Source organism: Paroedura picta, chromosome 10 (assembly GCF_049243985.1).
Source record: "Paroedura picta isolate Pp20150507F chromosome 10, Ppicta_v3.0, whole genome shotgun sequence".
NCBI classification, from domain to species: domain Eukaryota; kingdom Metazoa; phylum Chordata; class Lepidosauria; order Squamata; family Gekkonidae; genus Paroedura; species Paroedura picta.
This window is the reverse complement of record NC_135378.1, coordinates 25,862,518-25,888,782: the sequence shown is the minus strand read 5'-3', so window position 1 is coordinate 25,888,782 and position 26,265 is coordinate 25,862,518. Positions and strand designations below refer to the sequence as shown.

Here is a 26,265-nt window from a genome sequence, read left to right as displayed (position 1 = left end):
TTGCCCTCGAAAGCTCACACCCTGGATAAATCTTTGTTGGTCTTAAAGGTGCTACTGGACTCTGATTTTATTGTGCTACTTCAGACCAACACGGCTACCCATTGGAATCTAACAAAATCAAAGGTGTCTCTGGCACCATATAGAAGCATGGATTTATTGTGACATAAGGCCAGAGTCCCCTTCATTAGAAGCACTTGTAATAATGCTTTGCACCCTTTGCATAGTTCTGCGCATACCCTTTGCATCCTGCAAGCCTCAAAAGAAGAATGGAGACAGGCAGTGATACATTATAAGAATGGAATTAAGGCTACCACACTTGATTTTAGCCAAAAGGCCGAAAAACTAAGGGTGAAGTTGGAGCAGGAATACTGAAAAATTATGCCAAATTCACTTCCTCTATAAAGTATATGAATGAGTAAAAAACTCAGCCCTAAGGCAGCTTTTTTTCAACCCTTTGTCAATGGAGGAGCCTCTCAAATAATTTTTCAAGCTTTGAGGAGCCCTGGAAGTCATGTCAGCTAGCCACGCCTCCCTGCCACACACCCCGGAAGTGAGATGTCATCAGAAGTGACATCACTTCCTGCGTTAACAGGCAGGCTCGAGGAGGACTGAAGCGGGAGAGGCAGAAGGGAGTTTAAGATGGGAGTAGGTGTGCATTCTCTAACCCCTCCCAGGCGCAGAACTATGAGAAAACACATTCATGCTCGGTGTGTGTGTGTGTGTAAATGGAAGTGGCAAGTTCTCTAGCTTGTGACTGAGTCCATTAAGGCAGGAGGGGAAAGGCTGTGGACCCCCCTCTAGAGCTCCCGTGGACTCCTCGGTGTCCAGGGACCCTTTATTGGGAATCTCTGCTCTAAGGAACCCACAAACACATATATATTTACAATACTCTTTCGACTTCATTGTAGAACAGATATATTAAGAGGGGAAATGTTTTTGGAAGAAAGTGAGGAGTGTTTCTTACTGGGCTACCCTGCTCATTCATTACTTCTGACTCAGCTTCCAGTTGGAGGCTCACGGTCTCGCTGCATTCCCCAGGATCAATTTCAGCTGTGTCTCCGCTAGAGCATTCTTCATTCAAAGGATGTCCTGATGTGGCCAGATCCCCTCCCTGTCTGGTGCCTGAGCATTCAGAAACTTGCTTCTCGTGTTGCGATGGTACAAATCCCACTGTTTCATTGTGTATCTCTCTCTGCATCTCTGTGACAGAGACGGAAACGTTACTCCTCGGCTGTAATATTTCTCTGTTTTCCTCTTGAACGGTTGCTTCATGAGTGCCACCAGACATTTTTATAATTCTGCATACAAACAAAAAAGAAAGTAATATACAATGGTAAACATATGAAAATGCATTTCCCCTTCTTGTAATTGAAGAGTATTAGAACCTCTTATGTATTTTACTACCTCAGGCTAAATGAGAACCTTTCAAAAACATCCAAGCCCTTTTCACCGGTTACCGTTTTGTCATTCCTGCCTCGCTTACCAAGACTACATGTAATCCTCTCAAAATGCTCATTGACCATTTAATGTGAACAGAGGCAACCTGGGTATTCTCCAGCTTTGGAATGAATCAACATCCCCCTTATATGGGAGATATTCCAACTTGCCTTATTCACATAGCTCATCAACCTTTTTTATACCACATTGGCAAATGCTATTGAAACACCCTCGCTAGAACTTTTACCTCAACTTATGGATTGCCCCCATTTTAACTAAATTACCTTTGACTGCAATAAAAGATTAATATAGTCCCCGATTTGTTGGTGGATTACACTGGGAGGTGCAAAATATATCTCTGCCATATTTTCCTTAAAGAAATAAAAGTTCTTTACTGCTCAAGATCAAAAAGAACTTGAAGGAAAGGAAGGAAACATATATATCAATAAACTGGGCTTCTGACTGCATGTGCTGAAGTGGGAATATATGCGCATTGCCCTATTCACACAAAACGGCAAATATGTTTCATCAACAGGATCACACTCCTACTGCACCAGCTTGGTACGCAAGGTAGGAGTGCCAAAAATTGTAACATCTACATGCACTGAGACTCCTTAATCTGACAGTTGAGTAGAGAGGCCATGGCTCATCTTGCCAACATCCAGGTCGTGCTGTAGATCAGTGGTCCCCAACCTTTTTATCACCGGGGACCAGTCTACGCTTGACAATTTTACTGAGGCCTGGGGGGGGGTAGTCTTTTGCCGAGGGACGTTGCCGCCTGAGCCCCTGCTCCACTTGCTTTCCTGCCAGCGCCCCTGAATTCCCGCCACCCACTGGGGGGGCACTGCCAGCAGCAGCTGTGCAGTGCCACGCCGAGGGGGAGCCCCAGCCATGGCGATCACTGGAGAGCACCAAAGGTGAGCCGGCGGCAGAGTGGCAGGGCAGCCTCCGAGGCAGCAGCCAGGGAGGAGGACGAGGAGGAGCCGCAGCCCGGTACCGATTGATCCATGGACCAGTACCGGTCCCCAGCCTGGAGGTTGGGGACCACTGCTGTAGATCTCCTGGGAATGCCCTGGATAAATTGGGAGCTTTGGAAGGTGGGCTCTGTAGCTTTATAACATGCTGAAGCCTTCCAGACTCCACCTCAAAAACCTTCAGGAATTTCCAAACCCAGAGCTGGCAACATTATGGTTACAGTCGTAGACATTTGACCCATATTCATTAATGAGATACGTCCATACAACTTGCTGTTATAATTCAGGAGGAGTTAAAGGTTAGATTAGATATCAAAACCATCATTGCTTAGAATGTTCAACAGCAGACAAACAAAACAGCAAACCCTTGGAAGATATGAACACAAGTGCTGGAAATAGATTCCTCACCATGAATCTATCCAGTATAGTCTGACTCTGCTACTATTATAATATTAGCAATTGTTTGGACAGAAAGGTTAAAAAACAGCAATCCAAAATGCTGGACGTTTCAAAACAGAAATCTTTACGATTGGTGACATACCCTGAAGTTATATTTTTATTTATGTTTATCATTTATCATCCTGACTCAATTCACACACATAAAAAACATCATCATGATAAATTACATAGGCTATTGCGTTCTTATTCACCAGCAAGAAAAGTTAAATAAGCCCAAACGTTTTTACAGACCTTGCCTTGGGGCATATACTTTTTTGCAGAAAAGTAAATCGGCAACCCCAACTCCTTGAATTACAGTGACATCTGCTGACATAGGTAGGACTTAAAATAAATTTGTTCCAAAGTTTATCTATTCCTCAACAGCAATCCCCAATAAATACACATTAAAGAAAATGTTTTGATTCTTTAAAATGCATACACGTGGCAGGAATCCCAGACAAAACAGATCTTCCAAATAATCTTCTTGGCTTTCCTCTCAAATTAGAATTTTAAGTCCTCAGGAGGCAAAAATCATCCAGGACAACCTTTCTTATTAAATCGGTTTGCAAATGATTCTTCTGCACTGGGTTTCACCGAGTTTAGACCGGAGGGATTTGTCCAGCACCCGTCCCCTACAGGGACTCTCGTTGCACTTCAGAAGATATCCCTATTCTGCACAGGAAAATCCAGCTGCACACTACAAGCGTGATTCAAGCGGGGAGCCCTGTTGGCCTGAAGCAGCAGAACAAAAGTTTGAGCCCAGTAGCTCCTTTAAGACCAGCCAAGTCTGAGCCAAGGTTTGAGTGCGTGCACACGAAAGCTCATACCTTGGCTCAAACTTGGTTGGTCTTAAAGGAGCTACTGGGCTCAAAACTGGCTCCCCCGCAAGTGCATTATCCCTTGTGTGCTGGAACGGGCCGGCCAAGGAACCACTTTGTGCGAGGCAGAAACAACAGCTAGGACTCCTCTTCTTTGGGGGGCGGGGAAGGCTGGAGAAAGCGAGCGAGCAAGCAATACTAGCATCATTGTGACTTGCACCCAAGCGCCCGAAAGGAGAGAGGGGAGCCCCTGGCTTGGCTTTTAAGAAGCGGGGAAGCAAAGCGAAGGCAGCCGAAGCGCTCTCGAAAGGGGAAGGGGAAGCAGGAGAAGAAGCCACATTACCGCAGAGCAGCTGAGCCCGTTCCCTGGCTCCGGCGCGGCCCCTGCCCTTTCCGCTCCCCGCCCGGCCACGTCGGCACAGGCCGGGGAGGGACGAGGCGGAGGCGGCAGGCGGGGCGCTCGAGGCCCGGCCCTGCCTTGCCTTGCCCTCCCGTCAGCGCTTGAGCCGGTTCCCGCCCGGAGCCTCGAGCTGGCCTGGCTGCCTTCGCCGCCCCGTAAGTGTTTGTGGCGGTCTTGGGGGAGAAAAAACCCTTGGGGCTGGCTCTTCTCTCCCCCAGGCGGGGAGGAGCGGGCAAGAGGGACGGCCAACCTCCAGGGGACTCTAAATTTGCTTACCTGGAGATTGGCTGTAATCCCAGGAGACCTCCAGCCACCACCTGGAGGTTGGCAATCAGTCCTGCACTTCTTAACTTTAGGTAAGCCGGCTCGTTATATCCTTTCCCCCACTAACACCCACCAGGTATCTCTTAAGGGACATTTAGACTGGTGGGGCCGAACCTACAGGTGAGATGCTGCACTTCCCAGTTTTGGCAGATATGAGCATCAGGTTGTCTAAGGATGGGAGATACATGGAGATTTTGTGGGAGGATCCTGAGGGTGTTGAGTTTGGAGAGGGAAGAGACAGTCCACTTTTCAAAGCAGCCCTTTTCTCTGGGCAAACCGATCTGTCGCCTGGCAATCAGCTGTAATCCCAGGAGATCTCCAGAAACCGCCAGGAGGCTGGCTAGCCTAGACTGTCTTCTGAACCTTCCCGAGACCAGATACTAAACAAAATTGCTTTACAAGTTTGTGGTGGAATGAAAAGCAGCTTGTCGGAAGGAGCCCCCAAAGTGAAAGCAAAACAGAACTTCATGTATTTGAAAACCTAGACACGTTTCAATGGCTGGTGGACAGCCATGTCCCTGCTAGAACTAGTTCACAGATAATACATCGAATACCATCTGGCTGTCCTTACCCTGTGAGGTGAAGCGAAGCATGTGTTCGGTCATGCATGGCATGGCAAAGGATGCACCCAGCCTCACATGGGGAAGGATGCACCCAGCTGTGCCCCTTTCCATGTCGTCATAAATGCTGCCCTCACACTAGGCAGCAGTGTAGGCTGAGTCTTGCAGGGCTGGTCCCTTCTTTTATGTGTGTAAGCTTTACTTCTCCATGGTCAGTGCCAGAAAAGCCATTTAGCAAAAGTGAGAAAGGGAAATGGCTGGGACTTCCTCTGCTCTGGTGTTTTGTAGAGCTAGCCACACACACACAAGTGCAAGTGAGAAGAGGAATATATATATATATATAACTACACAGCCACTCAGATCTCAAATAGGTAAGCAAAAGCTTTTCTGGTCCAAGCCCCTCCCCCCAATAAACACTTAGAGGGCATCATGGCCCCCACAGACACCATGTGGAGGACCCATACCTTAATCTTACATGTATGTATGTGTGCATCTGGATATGCAAGTGGGTGACCTGCAAGACTTGTGGGAGGAGAATCCCATCTCCCCCAATCCCGAATCATGATTCTAGAACTCACCACCCACATTAAACTCAGCAGTGACGGACCAGAACCAATGGGATGAAATTAATGCAAAAGAAATGTCTAAACATTAGGAAGATGTTCCTGACAGAGTGGTTCCTCAGTGGAACAGGCTTCCTTGGGAGGTGGTGGGTTCTCCGTTTTTGGAGATTTTTAAACAGAGGCTGGATAGCCATCTGATGGAGAGTCTGATTCTGTGAAGGCTCAAGGGGGTGGCAGGTTACAGTGGATGAGCGATTGGGATGTGAGTGTCCTGCATAGTGCACGGGGTTGGACTAGATGACCCAAGAGGTCCCTTCCAACTCTATGATTCTATGATTGTGCCTGGGAGCTACTCTGAGCCCAGAGCCTCTCCTGGAACCCTTTGCCACTGTAGCTGGGCCTGGAGTCTCTGCCAAAGTCATCCACTGCCATGGCTTGGCCCAAAGTCCGTAATTCCTGGAGTGCTTCACTGGAGCAGCCAGACCTGGAGGCAGACTTAATTTCTTAATTGTTTCTCTTTTAGTGTAAGGTCTGACCGATCTAGTAATTATCTTGTTACAGATGATTTTGGGGGCAGGGTGCAATTTTACCGATGGACACTAGAAAATAACAGAGCAAGCCCAACGCCACACACTGACTGTTTTGCACAGAACCCTTGTAGCACAGCGAGGAAAGGAAGCTGATGGGGACTGGATGAACATTCCAATCCAGCCGAGGGTGAAGTTGCTCAGCCGTTCTGGGCTCCCACAGGACAGGGAGAGCCAAAACACAGTCACACGGAGACTGAGATAGGTATAAAAGAGGTTTTCATACAAACTAATTTAGGCCACGTTCCAGAACATAGGGTGGCAGTGACCCAAAGTAAAACAACAGCAGAACTCTGACTAGAATGAGCCTGCCCTAAGGCTGCCAGGCTCACAAGCTCTCTAACTTGTTTAGGAGTCTCACCCCTCTGCGTCTTTCAGAGTTTCAATGGATATGATGACCCCACCCCCAATCTCAGAGGTCTCCGAGAGCAGAGTCCTGGGGGAGTTCTAGTCTGACCACCCTTTGATGGAGCCACAAGGGCAGGTAAAACCACCAAATGCCCATGATGAAGCCCTTCTGAACCAATAACGCAGCTGTGAAAAACTTGAGCTTTCTGCTGAAGCTCAGGAAGTTATTTACAGCAGGCTTTTCTCTTAAAGATGCATAACAGAGAGAGCTCCATTGTTCTAATGATCTTCACAGGGCCGTTTTAGATTACACAAATGCTCCCTGACCTCACAACCTTCTTGGGGATCCATTGACTCAATGGATCCATTGACGCCCTTTATATTTTTTCTAAATGGCATCTTTGAAAAGCCGCTTTGATAATCTGTTGAATAAAATCCCTTCAGAAACAGCGGAAGAAAGCAGAATGCACACTTAGCCAGACTTTCCCTCCTCCCCTTTGTTTTTAAATGTCATTTTCACTCCTCCTGGAGGAGGGCAGATGAGCTGGGAAATCCCTTTCACATGTTGGAATTTTCACAATGTGGAAAGAGGGGGAGAAAAAAAGACAATATTTCCAGGGTCGTTGCCATTCTTGGCTGTTTCCTTTTGAAATCACGGGAAATCTGCAGCCTACAATCCAACTCCTTTAGTAGTTTTGGTCATGATCAAGGACCTCCATTTCAAACATTTTAAAGACTCTGCTTCAGAAAGCCAAAAACCCTTTATTTACTTGACACCCTTTCAAGCAGCAAGTCTTCTTTCAATATTATTGAGCTGATTAAAATCTAAAGCCAAGCCGTGATGTAAAAGAGTATAGGAATCACATTCTCCTCATGTACTGAGGTCTGAGGCAGGATGGTAGCTTGCAGTGTAATTGACCAATGTGCGGCTAGATCCCATCTGCTAGATCCAGTCAATTTAAACTGAAACTGACCAATAGTGCACACTGGCAGGAAGATCCATTGTTTGCTACTGTATATAAATTGGGGTTTTCTTGGGGGAGGGAGCGGGTTGGTTCAGTATTTGGCTCAGTCTAGTACTGCCGAGCGTCAAAGAATTGAGGCTTTTGAACTCTGGTGCTGGAGAAGACTCTTGCGATTCCCTTGGACTGCAAGGCGAGAAAACCAGTCAGTCCTAGAGGAGATCAGCCCGGGCTGCTCCTTAGAAGGCCAGATCCTGAAGGTGAAACTCAAATACTTTGGCCACCTCATGAGAAGGAAGGACTCCCTGGAGAAGAGCCTAATGCTGGGAGCGATCGAGGGCAAAAGAAGAAGGGGATGACAGAGAATGAGGTGGCTGGATGGAGTCACTGAAGCAGTCTGTGCAAACTTAAATGGACTCCGGGGAATGGTAGAGGACAGGAAGGCCTGGAGAATCATTGTCCATGGGGTCGCGATGGGTTGGACACGACTTCACACCTAACAACAACAAGTACTGCTTGTACTATGCTGGGGTCCTGATAAAGAGCTCGAATCACTTCCAGCGTCCGTGTCCACCTCAGAATCCACAGATTTAACATTGCAGATATCTGTGCATCCTCTGACTATTTTGGGCTGCTCAAGGTATATAGGTGAAATCTCTACTCCACCACATGTAATGGCTCTGCTCCATGGATAGTTCTACACATTATTGTTATTATATTGGATGTGTTCCCCGCCAGTCTTGGCATGCCGGCTTGTGGCGGGTTACAGAATAAAACCTCGTAATACAATGAAACTCCCATTAAAACCCATTAAAATGAACTTTAACAAATATATGTGCCCATGGTGATAAAACAAACCCTCCCCCACAGCGGGAAAATGCTAGATTGGGAGGGGAACATCTGGTGACCACCACTGATGGGACATGGACTGGCACCTCCGTGTTGCTGGTGCCTCCATCTCTGTCTTCTACCAATTTCAGCTCTTACATGGTAAGACAGATTCAAATGGGTCGCCGTGTTGGTCTGAAGTAGCACAATAAAATGGCTGCTTGCTTCCTGAAAGAACAGGAATCCCCTACGTACATTAGTGGCACCAAACAAATGTAATCATTCCTTCAGACTTTTTTGGTAGCTGTAAACTGAAATAGAAAATAAAACTTTTTGGCATTTAGAGATAGTAGGCGCTGATTCTTCTTAAACCTTGAATGTGCTTAGACACCCCCCAAAGAACATTACACTCTGCTAATTCCAACCAGTTGGTGGTTCCTGGCCCCAAAGAGGTATATCTGGCCTCAACCAGTACATCTGGGCCCTGACAGAGCTGTCTCAGTTCCACAGGGCCTATAAGACAGAACACTTCTACTAGGCTTCTGGTTGGGGACGATGAAAGTGAACATCTAGCTTCTATCAGGCCTCACCCAGCTCACTTGTTGCTACCTACTGACATGGGACGTCTAGACCTGTCGGTCTGATTGTGGCATGATAGAGACACTAGAATAATAAAATCATAGAATCATAGAGTTGGAAGGGACCTCATGGCTCAACTAGTCCAACCCCCTGCACTATGCAAGACACTCACATCCCAATTGCTCATCCACTGTAACCTGCCACCCCCTTAAGCTTTCACAGAATCAGCCTCTCCGTCAGATGGCTATCCAGCTTCTGTTTAAAAAATTTCAAAGATGGAGAACCCACCACCTCCTGAGGAAGCCTGTTCCACTGAGAAACCGCTCTAACTGTCAGGAACTTCTTCCAGATGTTTAGATAGAATTTCTTTTTATTAATTTCATCCCATTGTTTCTGGTCCGTCCCACTGGGGCAAGAGAGAACAACTCTGCTCTATCCTCAATATGGCAGCCTTTTAAAGACTTGAAGATGGTTATCAAATCCCATCTCAGTGTTCTTAGATTTGCCAATGCGAGGCATTTAATCTAAAGTTGCCGTCTGTATTAAATTCTGAATTTTAAATTATATTGTTTTAAATTGTGTTTTAAACTGCTTTAATTGAATTTTCCAAATTACGTATTGGTATACAAGTTGTACACCGCTCAGAGCTGGGTTACCAGGATGGGCAGTTTAGAAACAAACAAACCAATATCTCCTAATGCATATTCTGTTTACAGGATGGTGGCCGATGTGGAAGGGTGAATGTCACCACTAAGCTTATTTAAAGAAAGCTCGGGCATTATGGCTAATGCAAGAAGCCCAATTACCAGGATCTCCTGTGCTGTTTTCTTTTTTATTACAGCCTTCTGGAATAATACTCAGCCATCAGAGGCAACTGGATCCTTTGTCATCTATTCAAACAGTCTTCTTAATAAAGTTCCTAAGAACCTTCCAGCAGAGACAACAATGCTGGATTTATCACATAATAATATCTCTGAACTCCAGATGTCAGATTTCAGTTATATTTTGAGATTGCAGGTCTTAAACCTGTCTCGTAATGTCATCTGTGAGCTTGACTTCAGTGTCTTCCAATACAACGTAGACTTAAAACATCTGGATTTATCACACAACATGTTACGAACCCTTTCCTGTCATGCTGCTCTAAGTCTCCAGCATCTGGACCTCGCTTACAATAACTATACAGACATGCCCTTATGCTCTGAGATTGAAATGCCAGAACTGCAATATCTTGGCCTCAGTGCCAAAAGGATTCGGGGATCAGATTTCAGCACACTGACTAATTTACAACTGGATACTCTCTTCCTGAGTCTAGAAGACCTCTCTGAATACAAAGCTGCAGGTATTCCAGTGTTCAACATGAAGATCCTTCGGATCGTATTCCACCCCCAGATAAATTTCCATATTCTCGCAGATCTGCAACTCAATGCTACAGAAAGCTTAGAACTGTTCAATGTCCGTGATGATCAAGTCGACGAGTTGAGAATGTTCCTACTGAAACTCAGTAGAAATGGAAGGTTACTAAACCTGACTCTGAACAATATGCAGTGTTCCTGGGAACATTTCATTAGCATCCTGCAGACCGTGTGGGGAACAACTGTTGAACATTTCGTTATTTCCAATGGTGCTTGGATGGATGCAACTAATGAAAACAATTTTAAATATACTGAAACATCTCTAAAAACTCTGGCAATTAAAGAGACCGTGATCCTTACAATTCAAGCTGATCCACAATACATGTACAGGATATTTTCAGAGATGAACATCACTGCCTTGACCATTTCTGGTGCAAAGCTGATACATATGCTTTGCCCCTCTAAACCCAGTCATTTTACCTACTTATGTTTTTCTGACAATATTTTAACAGATACGGTTTTTGAAAGCTGCGATAATTTGACACTCCTTGAAACACTTGTTCTACCAGGAAATCAGTTTACAAAACTAAGGAAGATGAGTTTAATGACCCGTGACATGAAGTCTCTGAAATATTTGGACATGAGCCAGAATTTATTGCAACATGAAATCCATGGGAAGATTTGCCACTGGGGTGAAAAGCTGGTTGAACTGAATTTGTCATCCAACTTGTTGTCCGATTCGGTCTTTCACTGTTTGCCAGTCAACATCCAAAAGCTTGATCTGCAGAACAACCAAATTTCAAGTATCCCCAACACAACTGTTGAGCTTAGAGCTTTGGAAGAGCTGAATTTGGCTTCGAATAGACTAACGGATCTGCCTGGATGCGGTCAGTTCAGGAGCCTGAGGTTACTCAATACAGAAATGAATTCAATCGTCAAACCCTCTTCCCAATTCTACCATACCTGTCAGAGCATCGGCCAAGTAAAAGCAGAGCACAATCCCTTCATGTGTTCGTGTGAAATAAGAGAATTCATTGATCTTAGAAAACAAGGCTTGGTGGTGTTGGTTGGCTGGCCTGAGTCTTATCTGTGTGAATACCCAGAAAATGTACGAGGAATCCAGTTGCAGGATTTTCACGTCTCTGAACTTGTCTGCAACACAACGCTTTTGGTTGCCGTGGTCCTAGTTATTATAGGGGTTCTTGTGGCTATCATTTCCTTCCTGTGCATCTACCTGGACATCCCTTGGTATCTGAAGATGATGTGGCAGTGGACTCAAGTGAAACACAGGGTTTGGAAAAATAATCCTGAAGACATTCTTGATAATATGGAATTCCATGCCTTTATCTCGTACAGCGAGCATGATTCCGACTGGGTGAAGAATGTCTTGATTCCAAATTTGGAGAAGGAGGACGGCTCCATACGGATCTGCCAACATGAAAGGAACTTCATTGCGGGCAAGACCATTGTCGAGAATATCATAGACTGCATCGAGAAAAGTTACAGATCCATCTTTGTGTTGTCTCCCAATTTCGTGCAGAGTGAGTGGTGTCATTATGAGCTCTACTTTGCCCATCACAAACTATTCCAAGAAAAAAACAACAGTTTAATCCTCCTCTTGCTAGAACCAATCCCACCCTACATCATTCCTGCAAAGTATTACAAACTGAAAGCTCTCATGGCCAAGAGAACCTATTTGGAATGGCCTAATGAGAAGAGCAAGCAGGGACTCTTCTGGGCAAATCTTAGGGCAGCTATTCATGTTAGGCTTCCAGAGAAATGAATACATTTCATATGAAAGTTCTTTTCTTGTTTCTATGTAATGAAATACAGATTAAATTAAGAGAGTGTCCTGTATGCACTTAGTAGTTTGGGAAACCAACCTCAAGCATGCTAAGATGTCTCAGGTAGTACCTGTGGGCAGGATATCTGTCAATGTCATGGAGCTCAAATGAAGCTGTATGATAAATATAAGTCAGTTCTCTGCCTTGGAGCCATATAGGTCCTTAGTTCTGGTCCACGTTGGTGACATATTCAACTTCTCATTTCATGTTGTGTCATACATACAGCCATTCATACAGCTTTGAAACTCTTAACAATTTCTGTTTTATTTTTGAAATGACATACTTAGACCATCTTCTAGTAATAAGTTTGCAGTCTGATGTGGGTTTTCCTGGACCCTCCTTTCAGGTGTGGGCCCAGCTTGCCCCATGCATCTGCTTGATAATGTCTAGGGGAAAAAATTTGATAGCAGCATTGTGTACAGTGTTCTCCTGCCCGTTGCATTTCATTGGTTGCCAGATGCAAAGGGAAATGACGGATAAGACTATGTCACATCAAATATTGCTTTTTTCTGTATGTTATTGGGGATGCATTGGGGAAGAGAAGGTGCACGGCAGCAGCAGGATTTCAGCCCTTCACTGATTGCCTAGCGATGCTCTATTTTTCTTGAGCATCAGGAAAGATCAGACAACATTTCTCACAGTTCTGTCTGTGCTGTTCATGAAACTGACCACTCTAGTCCACCTAGGCTGGTGGTGTTTCATGGTTGGTGTGTGTCAAATTGTGATCAGAGTAAACACTCCCCATTTCCTTCCATCTATTCTTTTCCCAGAGCCTCTTGTGGCGCAGAGTGGTAAGGCAGCCGCCTGAAAGCTTTGCTCATGAGGTTGGGAGTTCGATCCCAGCAGCCGGCTCAAGGTTGACTCAGCCTTCCATCCTTCCGAGGTCGGTAAAATGAGTACCCAGCTTGCTGGGGGGTAAACGGTCATGACTGGGGAAGGCACTGGCAAACCACCCCGTATTGAGTCTGCCATGAAAACGCTAGAGGGCGTCACCCCAAGGGTCAGACATGACTCGGTGCTTGCACAGGGGATACCTTTACCTTTTTTTATTCTTTTCCCATCACAAGGAGGGCCTGACCACTATCTCTTGCAATGATAAAATAGTACAGATACATTCGAAGTTTGATTCCTTATAGGTGAGAAGTCCTGTGTATTATCTAGCACTTTCCCACACAATGTGACCATTGTATGGGTTTTCTCAGGTAGACCCTTAGTAATATATATATATTTTAATGTCGAGTAAAGCGGCATGTAATACAGTAGACCAGTTGGTCATTTGGTGACCACTGAGAGTTGCCGGGTAGAAAATAACAAGAGTTGCCACTGTGAAACAATTATGTTGTTGTTTTTTTCTCATGTTGCAAACGTCACACCACATTAAAGTGGAAAACGGCAATTTTATTACTTTGTAGTGATGGATGCTAGGCTCTTACCGCAGGTCCAATGCTCAGATTCCCCTCTTGAATGACATTCTCCCCTTTCGTTAACAGCAAAGCGGTGACCATCAAAGAGATTTTTTTGAAATGTTTGCATTTTACAGATACAACAATAAAAAGATCGTGCAAGCACTATATTATGAAGGGTGACAGAAAAGTGTGGGTTATTGGTGTCTAATATTTGTACTGTGATACGGGTGCCAAAGGAATGCAAGCCATTGTTCAAGAAAAAGAATCCCCAGACATTCTATGTACCTTGTTCTACCCACAACTGGAATCTTGTATTGATGCATGCTACAGATACTTCTGGCATTATCCTCTAATGCAGGGGTAGTCAAACTGCGGCCCTCCAGATGTCCATGGACTACAATTCGCAGGAGCCCCTGCCAGCATTCGCTGGCAGGGGCTCCTGGGAATTGTAGTCCATGGACATCTGGAGGGCCGCAGTTTAACTACCCCTGCTCTAATGCTACCATTTAGCAATCGCAATCTCTTGAGGACTCCTAGCCCTAAAGAGATAAAATTGACCTCAACCAGGGTCAGGGCCTTTTTGGCCTTGCCCCCGGCCTGATAGAATGCTCTGCCTAATGAAATCAGAGCCCTGGGGGACCTTAAAGTGTTCCTCAGACAGGTTCTATCCAGTTCATTTTGTGGGCATTATGTTCTATCTAAGAGTCTTTAGCAGGGGTGGTCAAACTGCGGCCCTCCAGCGTTTGCTAGCAGGAGCTCATGGGAATTGTAGTCCATGAACATCTGGAGGGCCACAGTTTGACTACCCCTGGTCTTTCAGATAGCCAGCTTTAGCTAAATCCTGTGCTATCACCTACGTACGTGGATTACACGGCCAAATAGGAATCCCCAAGGATGCTTTGCTTTGAGACAGGTGTATTACCCCCCCTGGGTATTTCTTGTTCCTTTTGTTCCCTAGCTGTGCTCCTTAAACAAAACCGCATGAGGTGTCCCCTTGAGCAGCAATACAAAAAAATGTGCTGTGAGAGTAAGGATGACCGGGCAGGAAAAAAAAATAGAGAAACCTTGAATGTTATTACAATCCAGCTTTGCACTGCCAGGCCTAGTATTATGAAGACAAAGAAACAGAAACTGGGTTTTTTTTTTTTTTTAAGCCAGTGAAACAACTTCCTCTTACTGCAAGCCAAAATAGCAGCCCAAGTCAGCATCGCATTCTTTGGAATGGACAGAAGGAGGGCAGACTGAGGAAGTGCCGTTTCTGTCTGCACCCTCCAGTCCACTCCAAGGCAGCTGCGATCAGCTCCTTATTCCTGTCAAGAACAACTGAGCGGCCACCGATTGGCCTGCAGGCCTGTCCTTTTTCTGTCCTGGGTGTTTCATCCAGCCTGCGGTTAGAGAGGCAGGAGCCCTTTCCCTCCCCAGTGAAGCAGGTAAAATGACGAGTCAGCTTCTTCTTTAGCGCTGCTTTCCCCTTCAGAGCTCTTTTCTTCCTTTTTCACCTTCCTCACAATGTTTTCCTTCTTTCTCCCCCATGTCTCCTAGTAAACAATTGTATAACTTGCTGCACTGCTTGGCAACTAGAGGGTTTGCAAAAGGTACATTCTCTGTTGCCTTCGTGAGTGTTTTCTCAAGAATTATAGCCTGTTACATAAATCACCTTCCTTCACAAAGAACAGTCTTTTTATTAATGATGCCTGCCCTATTGAAATCTGCCTATTGTATGGCTCTGAAGTTTTACTGCATGTAGATGTGTTGATGGCTCTTCTTAGATGTCAGACTTGGCTGAGCTTTGATTTTAGCAAATAAAGAAAACTCGTTTTGTGTTCTCTTCACCCATGTTTGTAGTTACACAGTGTGGTTTCTCCGTCATTTGCTGCTGCATGACAAATTATCTCGCAAATCAAAATTACTTGCATGTCTATCTAGTTACGTTTGGGGTTTTGCTGTTTCTGTTCAGAATGTCCTGAAAATTCTCCGGCTTGTTTCTGGAGAGCTGAGGGTGCCACCCTAGGGCAGATGCAGAGGTGGATGGGATCCTGTTGCTTTGAACCGTCATGGTGAACTGAGAAAAATTACATCTAATGCAGGGGCAGGTGGACTGTTTAACTTACTGGGGAAGTTCCAATACTTTGGAAGGCACTAAAAGCCAGGTAGCCCCATAATGACCCATTTGTGAGGGAAATCCTCCATTTGTGAGGGGATCCTCCATTTACTCAAGGAGCCAAGGGCCATTGGCTATTATAAGTTGAGAGAGAAACTTCTTGGAAAAGATTTTGATTACATGACTGTAGACAAGCCACTGAGGAAGGATTGTGGACTTGAAAGTGGGATATTAAAATCTGGAACCTATTTTGGCTTGGCCTCGTAAATAAGAGCCAGTTTGGTGTAGTGGTTAGGAGTGCGGACTTCTAATCTGGCATGCCGGGTTCGATTCTGTGCTCCCCCACATGCAACCAGCTGGGTGACCTTGGGCTCGCCATGGCACTGATAAAGCTGTTCTGACCAGGCAGTGATATCAGGGCTCTCTCAGCCTCACCCACCGCACAGGGTGTCCGTTGTGGGGAGAGGAAAGGGAAGGCGACTCTAAGACGCTTTGAGACTCCTTTGGGTAGAGAAAAGTGGCATATAAGAACCAACTCTTCTTCTAAGACGCTGAAAAAAATACTCTTCATTAAATATTATTTTATTACTAGAAGCCTGTTGTATGCTAAATACAACGGGCCTAGCGACCCTCCCCAGCAGCAGTAGCAGCTTACCGGAGGAGCGGTGGTGGGCTGTCGGTGGATCCCTGGCCAAACTGGAAGATGATTGTTGTTGTTGTTGTTGTTGTTGTTGTTGTTGTTGTTGTTGTTGTTGTTATATACCGCCCTCCCCGGAGGCTCGGGGCAGTTTACATAGAACGTATGAACAATACATGAAACAATCCATAACATATGAATAACCATAACAATAATACTAATAGCTGATAGTGGTAACAATGTAAACAATGCAACAGTGCAAACAGGTCTAGAGCACTCTGGTGGAGTTCTGCGAGGGAGGGGGCCAGGGGCCCTTCAGTCTCTGTTGGTTATGTTGGTTATTCTTTCCTGACCCCAAGGTAGCAACTGGCATTACCTTGGTTATCAGTTTGAGCCAGTTGAGAGCCAGTTTGGTGTAGTGGTTAGGAGTGCGGACTTCTAATCTGGCGAGCCGGGTTCGATTCTGCGCTCCCCCACATGCATCCAGCTGGGTGACCTTGGGCTCACCACGGCACTGATAAAATTGTTCTGATCGAGCAGTGATATCAGGGCTCTCTCAGCCTCACCCACCCCACAGGGTGTCTGTTGTGGGGAGAGGAATGAGAAGGCGACTGTAAGCCGCTTTGAGCCTCCTTCGGGTAGGGAAAAGCGGCATATAAGAACCAACTCTTCTTCTTCTTCTACCCTAAAAAGGGCCACAAGAGGTGAATCCTGGCTCAGCCCTTTCATGTTTTAGAATCCATAATTGCTCAGGGTAGAAAAAAAAATTAAAGGTAGTAAACTCTTCCATAGAGTCAAAGTAGGTGAGACTATCAGCATGTTAGAATATTAAGCTATACTATTATTGAACACTTTAATAATGTATTAACCTTACACACAGTATTGCCTTGTAATCATTGCAAGACTCATTTACATTTCAAACAAAAGTTCTTTAAAATGTTGTCCATATCTGCAGTATAGGAGTTTGTTCCTCCTCAGCAAAAAATAAATAAATAAATAATTCTCCAATTTTTCCACTGGAAAAACTGAGAAAGCCCTCAGACCTTCTTGAGTTGCACATTTGGAATGAGTGAAACGCTTTGTAAGACATGGTTTTTCTGAAAATAGCTCATAGGAATTTCCCCCATTGGAAAAAAAACAACCTTTTTCTCATTCTGAAAGGGAAAATTAGCACAGAGGAGAAAAGAGCAGACAGGTGGTGGCAACTGCATTCAGAGTACATCAGACTTTCTCAACCAGTGTTTTGTGAAACCCTGGGGTTTCTTGATGGGCCTGGAAGTGTTTTCTGAATGAGTGGGAGTTAATTTTTAATATATTTTTAACTTTAAATGTTTATTTATTGGGTGACATAACCATAGATGTTCATGTTGACCTGTCCCCACCCCCAAAATGGCCAGTGAAGGGAAGGGGCCACAGGTGGGCATGCACACAGCAATGCTTCCCAACCATATTCTGCATGATCACACCACTTCTGGGGTTTCCTGGAGCCTGCAGAACATTTCAGGGGGTTCGCAAGGGTAAAAAAGTTGAGAAAGGCTCAGGTAGAGGCTGGAATCTAGAAGGAGCTCTGATGAAGAAAAAGCCAGGAGAGGACGGCTGTCTGAGTGATTGGAGACATCCTGGGAATTTTTTGTGGGGAGAGGTGGAACCTGTGGAGGGCAGGGTTTGGGGAGGGGAGGGTTCTCAATGGGGTACAATTCCACAGAGTCCACCCTCCAAAGCAGCAATTTTCTCTAGGAGAATGAATGTATTGGCTAGAAATAAGTTGTCATTCTCCTGGCAACACTACACACAAGCCAATGGATGGATGGATGGATGGATGGATGGATGGATGGATGGATGGATAAGATGGACTGATAAGATGAATTGATGGATGGATGGATAGAGGGATGGATGGATGGATACTGTGGCTCTCTGGTCCAGCCGGATATGTTTCTAAAAACATTTTGAAGAAATGACAGACACAGTCTCACTAGGCGAGGTTAGAGCACATAGGAAGTCTGTTACTTGTTAATTTTTTTTTTAAAAAATCAGTGAAATGTAAGTAGGAAGAAATAATTTGTTATACCAGTGAACATGGTTCCATGCATTTTTGTGCAGCCTTGGGACTCATTTAGTCAGTTTAAGTTGTTGCTCTGTTTTATGCTCATTTTTGTATTTTAATGCTGGGTTTTTCATGACTTCATGACTTTTATGGTGCTTATGCTCTTATGCTTTACTTTGTAAGCCTCGTTGAACAGGCCCTATAGAAAGACAGCACAGAAATCACCTGAATAAATCATTTCCCTCCCAAAACATTCAGGATGCTTCGGACAGTACAGCACACCCCTCACTAGTATAGTACTCAGGAGAACCAAAGTCTAAGAAAACGTTAAATGAGATTCTCAAAAGCAACTCAAGCAGATTCTTTTCATTCATGTTTCTGACCAAGAGGGCAGGATCACAACTGTAAGGAGTGTGCTGGTTGCACTAGCAACTCATATGAAAAGCTCATCTTTTTTGCAGGAAAAAGCATCCTGTTTCCTTCCTACTCCCACCCCTGCCCCATTTTCTGCTGTTTTTGAATGTGTTTAATGTGCTTAAATTCAGATATATTACTTACAGTATTTTGGAGAAGATAACTACTGCAATCAAGTTTTGTAGCAACAGATTTTTTTAAATCTAAGGACTAAGTATTTGCCACTGGTTTCCTGTAAAACTAGCTCCGTTAAATTAGTTCTGCTTTTGTGTTTTGGTTTCCTGAAGACGGAATCTTGTAATCTCCCCCAATACTTCCCTTGCTTCTTTAATCTTTGCGTGCTGCCTCTTCCAATCTACATTTGGCTGGAAAGAAAACTAGATTCAACTGCTGGGGTAAACCCTACCTTCACTTTTGATATAGCAGCATCCTTCTTCATGTAGTTGTTAAGAAAATCATTTTCCTTAACAACAAAACTGCTGTTTTGGGAGGCATAAGGTAGGTGCTAAGATATGCCTTTAGCTATACGGGGGAGGGATCCTAGGCTGAAATGTTTGTAAAATAGAGTTGCATCTTTTACCAAGACTACATTTATGGTGCACTTCCTTTATAGTGAAAACAAAGGCTGTTGTTGATTGCGAAAACATTGCAGATACTTGTCCATCTTTTATGGCAGCACTCAATATCAAAGTCAGAGACACAGATTTGGGAAACTTCTTGCTAAATAGCTGTCACCTGGCAGAGGGAGGGTGAGAGCTACTGTGGAGTGGCTTGACTAGCAATGCCCCTGCCCTGGACCTCAATTTTGTTATAGCTTGTTCCCTATTTTGTACACATGTACACCTGGGTGTGGGCCTAGAATTGATGGAAAGCATTGTTGAGTATGCAGCTTCCCAGAGGACCAGAGGTTGAGATCCGAGTTGGGATTGTAAAGCACCCAATCAAGAGCTTGAGATCCCACCTGGGGACTGTAAAAACAGCCAATGGGGAACAAGGTTTACCACTGTCCTGCAACCAATGAAATGCCAGCGTTAGCAGCCAAGTAGAGGTCTCCGCTTAGGACCAATGATGACGGACAGATCCTTTTGTTCTGTATGGTATATAAGTTGGAGCTGTTGATGGGTTTTTCTCAGTTTGGTTTTGCCTGTTGCAGCAGCATGTTGAGGTCACAATAAAGAGCTGATTGAGCTCCCAGTGGTCCTGGCTTCCTTGAATCCCTGGAGTTAACAGGCACCTGAATTAAAACGATATCAAAGGAAAGTAAGTCCCACCAAGGAGGAAAGGAATGCAGAAAAGCTCCTCTATCATGTGAAAACCCCTCAGAGGAGGGATTTGATCAAGGGCCATTTCCCCAAGGGCCTCAGAATCTCCCCCCAGATAATTTGATCCAAACTAGCAACCTGGATTTCCAAAACAATAAGTCGTGGGCAATTCCAGCATTTTACTCAATATCTGAAGTCCTAGATGGGAATGTTCCAGCCCTTTCTCAATCCTGCCTTGTATCTGGCCATAGATCTAACTTCCCAGTCTCCCCAAGAGAATATTTTTGATACTTTCCAAGCTACAAAGGAAAATTTCCCTCTGCTCCATAGGATATCCTTAAAAGATTGCATGCTTTATTGCCCCTATATTCCAATGACAACACCCCTTCCCCTCTGCATTGCAGGCCAAACAAGGTCAAGAAGTTACACTTTAGCCACTGATTTTTATAGCTAGTTTTGAACTTATCTGTTACCCCATCCTTAGGGTTGGCCCCTCATCTCCCTGATCTCAAGTCTTGACTCTGTGGACTTACTGCTCTGTTTCCCTTCTAGGATTGCCAGCTCTGGGCTGGGAATTACCTAGAGACTTTGGGGTTGGAGTCAGGAATGGGCAGGATTTGGGGCAGGGAGGGACCTCAGTGGAGTATAATGCTAGGCCGAATGCAGGAAAGATCTGCAACCATCATTGTCTTCCTCTAATGGATCAGAGGATCCAAGACAAGGCTGTCAGTGTCTTAAACTCCACGGCCTATATGTGCAACGTACAATTTCTTTTCCAGTATATGCCTAATAGATACTCAAAGTTCTTTTCCTAAACAGTTGAACTGTCTTTCTCTCTAATTCAAATGTCATTCAAATAAAAGAATAAAGGGCATTTTGTATAGGTACTATTCCAGTTACTGCGCTTAACATTTAGATGTGCATTTGTTTTATAGGACAGAGTGTAAAGACAACCAAGAACACCAATAAACACTTTTAAAGACTTATTACCCTATGGCTAAACCAAGAAGCTTGGGAATCAAGAATTTCTTCTGTGTTTGTATCTTCACAATTACCATCTACCATGCAGTGCTTCCTTCCACAGAAAACACGTATACAACAGACTATTCAAAGCGGTTGCTTGACTCAGTTCCTAAAATTCTCCCAGCAGAAACAGTGGTGTTGGATTTGTCACAAAACCGTATCTCTGAACTTTGGACTTCTGACTTTAATTACCTTTCTGAATTACATAAACTAAAGCTGGCTCATAATTTTATCAGGTACCTCAATTTCAGTATTTTCCAGCACAACAAGAATTTAGAATATCTAGATTTATCCCATAACAAACTGTGGACCATTTCTTGCCATCCCCTGACACGCCTCCATCACTTAAATCTCTCTTACAATAGCAATCTATCCATGTCCATGCTGTCTGAATTTGGCAAAATGTTGAAACTGGACTATCTCGCCCTTAGTCTTAGAAGAATTCAGAAGTCAGATTTCAGTGTTCTTGCTCACTTACAACTGGATACTCTATTCTTGGATTTGGAAGACCTCTCTGAATATCATGCTGAAAATCAACTGGTGTTCAACACAACAAACCTTCAGATTGCGCTCCCCTCAAATAAAGATTTCCATATTGTCTCGAATCTAGATCCCAGTGCAATCGTTGGTTTAGAACTCTCAAATATGCACGATAATGATGTCAATGATTTGAAGGCCCTTTTGGGTAAATTCAACAAAAATGTGATGCTGAGAAATTTAACACTGAGTCATATGAAAACAACCTTGGCGAATGTCGTTTATCTTTTTCAGAACATTCGGAAAACTAGCACGGAGCATTTCAGTATATATTACCTCAGCATTTCACAATTACATCAGGATTTCACATTTCCTAATTATGCTGAAACTTCACTAAGATCTCTGACAATTGAACATTTAAAGATCATGGAAACGGCATTTGATCAACAGAAAATGTACAGACTGTTTTCAGAGCTGAATATTCCAGCCGTGACTCTTTCCCATGCAAATGCAATACACATGCTGTGCCCTTTGGAGCCCAGTCATTTTATCTATTTAAATTTGGCTTATAATGCTATAACGGACAGGCTTTTTAGAGTGTGCGAAAACCTGAATCGTCTTGAAACACTTGTTCTACAGCGTAATCAATTTAAAACACTTATGAAAGTGGGTTTAATGACCCATCACATGAGGTCTCTGAAATATTTGGACATGAGCCAGAATTTGTTGCAACACGGAATCCATGAGAAGGATTGCCACTGGGGTGAAAAGCTGGTTGAACTGAATTTGTCATCCAACTTGTTGTCCGATTCGGTCTTTCACTGTTTGCCAGTCAACATCCAAAAGCTTGATCTACAGAACAACCAAATTTCAAGTATCCCCAACACAACTGTTGAGCTTAGAGCTTTGGAAGAGCTGAATTTGGCTTCGAATAGGCTTACGGATCTGCCTGGATGCGGTCAGTTCAGGAGCCTGAGGTTACTGAATACAGAAATGAATTCAATCGTCAAACCCTCTTCCCAATTCTACCATACCTGTCAGAGCATCGGCCAAGTAAAAGCAGAGCACAATCCCTTCATGTGTTCGTGTGAAATAAGAGAATTCATTGATCTTAGAAAACAAGGCTTGGTGGTGTTGGTTGGCTGGCCTGAGTCTTATCTGTGTGAATACCCAGAAGATGTACGAGGAATCGAGTTGCAGGATTTTCACGTCTCTGAACTTGTCTGCAACACAACGCTTTTGGTTGCCATAGTCCTAGTTATTATAGGGGTTCTCGTGGCCATCATTTCCTTCCTGTGCATCTACCTGGACATCTCTTGGTATCTGAAGATGATGTGGCAGTGGACTCAAGTGAAACACAGGGTTTGGAAAAATAATCCTGAAGACATTCTTGATAATATGGAATTCCATGCCTTTATCTCGTACAGCGAGCATGATTCCGACTGGGTGAAGAATGTCTTGATTCCAAATTTGGAGAAGGAGGACGGCTCCATACGGATCTGCCAACATGAAAGGAACTTCATTGCGGGCAAGACCATTGTCGAGAATATCATAGACTGCATTGAGAAAAGTTACAGATCCATCTTTGTGTTGTCTCCCAATTTCGTGCAGAGTGAGTGGTGTCATTATGAGCTCTACTTTGCCCATCACAAACTATTCCAAGAAAAAAACAACAGTTTAATCCTCCTCTTGCTAGAACCAATCCCAACTCACATAATTCCTGCCAGGTACCACAAACTGAAAGCTCTCATGGCCAAGAGAACCTATTTGGAATGGCCTGACGAGAAGAGCAAGCAGGGACTCTTCTGGGCAAATCTTAGGGCAGCTGTTCATGTTAAACTTTTATGTAGTGAGGAAATAGCTGAACTGCAGATATAAAATCTAATTTCAACTGAAAAATTCCATTAAGTAACATGAGAAGGATTTTTTAAGAAAAAAGATCCCAAAAGAATATAATTATTTAAGTAGCATGGAATATCGGAATATTCATTGCAAACATTTTTTCTGTACATGCTGAACACAATGCTCAGATCAATTAGGGATATTCACAGAAGTATGATGTCAAATTAAAGAGTAAGACCCATGTCTGTAGGACATTTGCCTGTTTTCATGTTTCTTGCTTTCTTTTTCTTTAAATTTTAACTATCCTGAATGCGATGGACCAAGGGTCAGATTTTCTCTAAACTTTGGGGTTCCTAGTCAGATTGGATGACTTCAAGGTGCACTGTAACATTTTAAAGATGCAAGGCATAGCAATCAAAATGATCTCTTCAACACATATTCACACATCACAGAGCTTTTAACCCCCTTGTCATTTATATTCTTGGAGTTTGCCTCCAGATCATCCTTCAAGAAACAACAATGATTTCACGTACAATCCTGGGCATTTCTTTTGGAACTCACGGTTGTGATACATCTTAAGTAAGGTGACCAGATTTCAACATTGGTAAAGCGGGACACCATTGACTGGGGGAGGGGGGGTCTTGATTAAAAATCTGGTCTATAAGCAACAAAAAGTTTCATAGAACGCAAAAATAGTGTTGTAATATATATTTTTTAAATTTCAACATAAGTACAATTTGCCAGGTGCCCCCACATGTCCCTCCAAAAGTGGGACAATTTGGTCACCTTAATCTTAAATGTAATCTCAGATTTCCCTCAAATGAACACTTTTGCATTAATAAACTCGTAGACAAGGGCTCATTGAAGCCTAGGGCATTTTTTCTCTTAATGGGCTGTATTTACCAAACTACATCCCCTTGTATCCAACCCTTGTAACTCCAATGCATGCTCATATCTTTAAACAGCCCCGTGGCGCGGAGCGCCACGGACTGAATAAAGCAGTAAGGGCACTGTGGGAGGAGTTAGGGCGGGCCCTGTCTGGGATAAAAACTCGGAGGGGCCAATCAGGAGCCGCGAAGCGGCTCCTGATTGGCCCCTCCAAATGTCCATCCCGACCGAAGCAGGCAATGGGGAGCCGCGCAAAGTGCGGCTCCCCATTGCCTGCTTCACCCGCACAGCCACAGGTGAGCAGTCGGCTGCGCCGCCTTCTCCCGGCCGCTGGAGTGGCCTTGCGGCGTCTACGACGCCGCGAGGCCGCTCCGCCGGCCGAGAGAAGGCTTGGGAGAGCCTCGGGGGGCGGGTGGGCCTGGCCGCCTTCTCTCGGCCGGCGGAGCGGCTTTGCGGCGTCATAGACGCCGCGAGGCCGCTCCGCAGGCCGAGAGAAGGCTTGGAAGAGCCAGGGGCTCCCTTGCCTAGGGCCCGCTGTATACAGAACACAGCGGGCTTGAATACTAGTTAATAATATAATTTTTAAAAATACATGCTGAGGTTGAACCAAATAGCTATAGTATTTTCAGAAGGAAAACAGCCACGCTTTTCTGTCGTTTTGGAGCAATTTTGGAGCCAGTTTGGTGTAGTGGTTTGGAGTGTGGACTTCTAATCTGGCATGCCAGGTTCGATTCTGTGCTCCCCCACATGCAACCAGCTGGGTGACCTTGGGCTTGCCACGGCACTGATAAAACTGTTCTGACCGAGCACTAATATCAGGGCTCTCTCAGCCTCACCCACAGGGAAAGGGAAGTGTGGGGAGAGGAAAGGGAAGGCAACTGTAAGCCGCTTTGAGCTTCCTTCGGGTAGGGAAAAGCAGCATATAAGAACCAACTCTTCTTCAATCTGAGATCTTTCTGCATCAAGAACCAGAAAACCTCGTTGTCTAACACTTCCCCCAGTTTTTATTCATCTGAGGTCTTTGCCATAAAAACATAAAAAGAGCCCAAAGAGGAAAAAGGGTTTTTTTAATACCTCTTTTTTCACTGCCTGAAGGAGTTTCAAAGCAGCTTATATTCGCCTTCCCTTTCCCTCCCCTCAACAGACACCCTGTGAGGTAGGTGAGGCTGAGAGAGCCCTGACATTACCACTCTGTTAGAACAGCTCTGTCAGGATTGTGACTAGCCCAAGGTCATCCAGCTGGTTGCATGTGGAGGAGCTGTGAATCAAACCCAGATTAGAAACCGTAACTGTTAGCCACTGCAACATGTTTTTTGGTCAAGGGGAAAGTTGTAAGTAAAGTTGGTGGATTTTTATGCACCGGTTTTAATGTTTACAGTTGGATTAAAGATTTTGCTTTGACTTAATATAATCGGGGGGGGGGGGGTTGGAGTTGATCTTGATATTTATACAAGCGTTTTCTTTTTTGAACCTTGTTGGTTACTTGGTGTGTGCGAGGGCCTGTGCCTATGTACCTATGTGCCACATGGGATCTTTTAATAGAAATCTGGTGCCATCTGGTGGTGAGCACTAGGCCATGACCTACTTCTCTGGTAACTTGGAAGCTGGATTCGTTGCTCAGAAAGTATAAGGGGAAAAATGAACACTGCAGAAGTTTAATATGAACCATGAATATACATTTACTATGAATAGCTGTTTATGCAGAATTACCTCTGGTGCAGAAACAGGAAACATGCCTGGGAAAGAAGAAGAGCTGTTTTTTTTTGTCCTGTACCCTGCTTTTAAGAGCCTCTTGTGGCGCAGAGTGGTAAGGCAGCGATATGCTGTCTGAATCTGTCTGCCCATGAGGTTGGGAGTTCAATCCCAGCAGCCGGCTTGAGGTTGACTCAGCCTTCCATCCTTCCGAGGTCGGTAAAATGAGTACCCAGCTTGCTGGGGGGTAAATGGTCATGACTGGGGAAGGCACTGGCAAACCACCCCATATTGAGTCTGCCAAGAAAACGCTAGAGGGCGTCACCCCAAGGGTCAGACATGACTCGGTGCTTGCACAGGGGATACCTTTACCTTTACCTTACCCTGCTTTTGACTATCCAAAGGAGACTCAAAGCAGCTTAGAATCTCCTTCTTTCCCCTTCCCTACTACAGTCACCTTGTGAG

At 44.6% G+C, this 26,265-nt stretch overlaps 3 protein-coding genes across 9 annotated transcripts in view; 2 read left to right on the top strand and 1 right to left on the bottom strand.

The window, feature by feature from the left end:
- The window catches only part of FAM114A1 (family with sequence similarity 114 member A1), a 44,723-nt gene extending 40,571 nt beyond the window's left edge, over window positions 1-4,152 (bottom strand). For 2 of the 5 annotated variants that reach the window (XM_077301690.1, XM_077301691.1), the window contains exons 1-2: window positions 4,011-4,152; window positions 965-1,298 (exon numbers count right to left, since the gene is read on the bottom strand). In XM_077301690.1, coding sequence (XP_077157805.1) covers window positions 965-1,288 — 324 coding nt within the window. In that variant the 5' untranslated portion in view covers window positions 1,289-1,298; window positions 4,011-4,152. Of the gene's footprint in view, window positions 1-964; window positions 1,299-4,010 lie in introns of those variants that run through there. The other 3 variants (XM_077301692.1, XM_077301693.1, XM_077301694.1) reach the window with 3 other exon arrangements.
- Window positions 4,107-20,988, top strand: LOC143819753 (toll-like receptor 1). Of its 3 annotated transcripts, XM_077301688.1 has the most exons (3): window positions 4,107-4,222; window positions 9,535-11,711; window positions 20,814-20,988. In XM_077301688.1, exons 2-3 carry the CDS (start codon window positions 9,560-9,562, stop codon window positions 20,855-20,857), a joined length of 2,196 nt encoding a protein of 731 aa, XP_077157803.1. In that variant the 5' UTR covers window positions 4,107-4,222; window positions 9,535-9,559; the 3' UTR covers window positions 20,858-20,988. The 3 variants fall into 3 exon arrangements, with proteins under 3 accessions (XP_077157803.1, XP_077157801.1, XP_077157802.1); XM_077301686.1 differs by lacking the exon at window positions 20,814-20,988 and having other exon boundaries at window positions 9,535-13,775; XM_077301687.1 differs by lacking the exons at window positions 4,107-4,222; window positions 20,814-20,988 and adding an exon at window positions 4,265-4,423 and having other exon boundaries at window positions 9,535-13,775.
- On the top strand, window positions 20,872-23,461 carry LOC143819754 (toll-like receptor 6). Its single transcript, XM_077301689.1, has one exon. The coding sequence runs from the start codon at window positions 20,872-20,874 to the stop codon at window positions 23,254-23,256; it is 2,385 nt and encodes a 794-aa protein (XP_077157804.1). The 3' UTR covers window positions 23,257-23,461.
- The last annotated feature ends 2,804 nt before the right edge of the window (window positions 23,462-26,265 follow it).

Coding starts and splice junctions, on each gene's coding strand:
- LOC143819753 (XM_077301686.1), top strand. CDS start 9,560: ATGTCACCACTAAGCTTATTTAAAGAAAGCTCGGGCATTATGGCTAAT.
- LOC143819754 (XM_077301689.1), top strand. CDS start 20,872: ATGGCTAAACCAAGAAGCTTGGGAATCAAGAATTTCTTCTGTGTTTGT.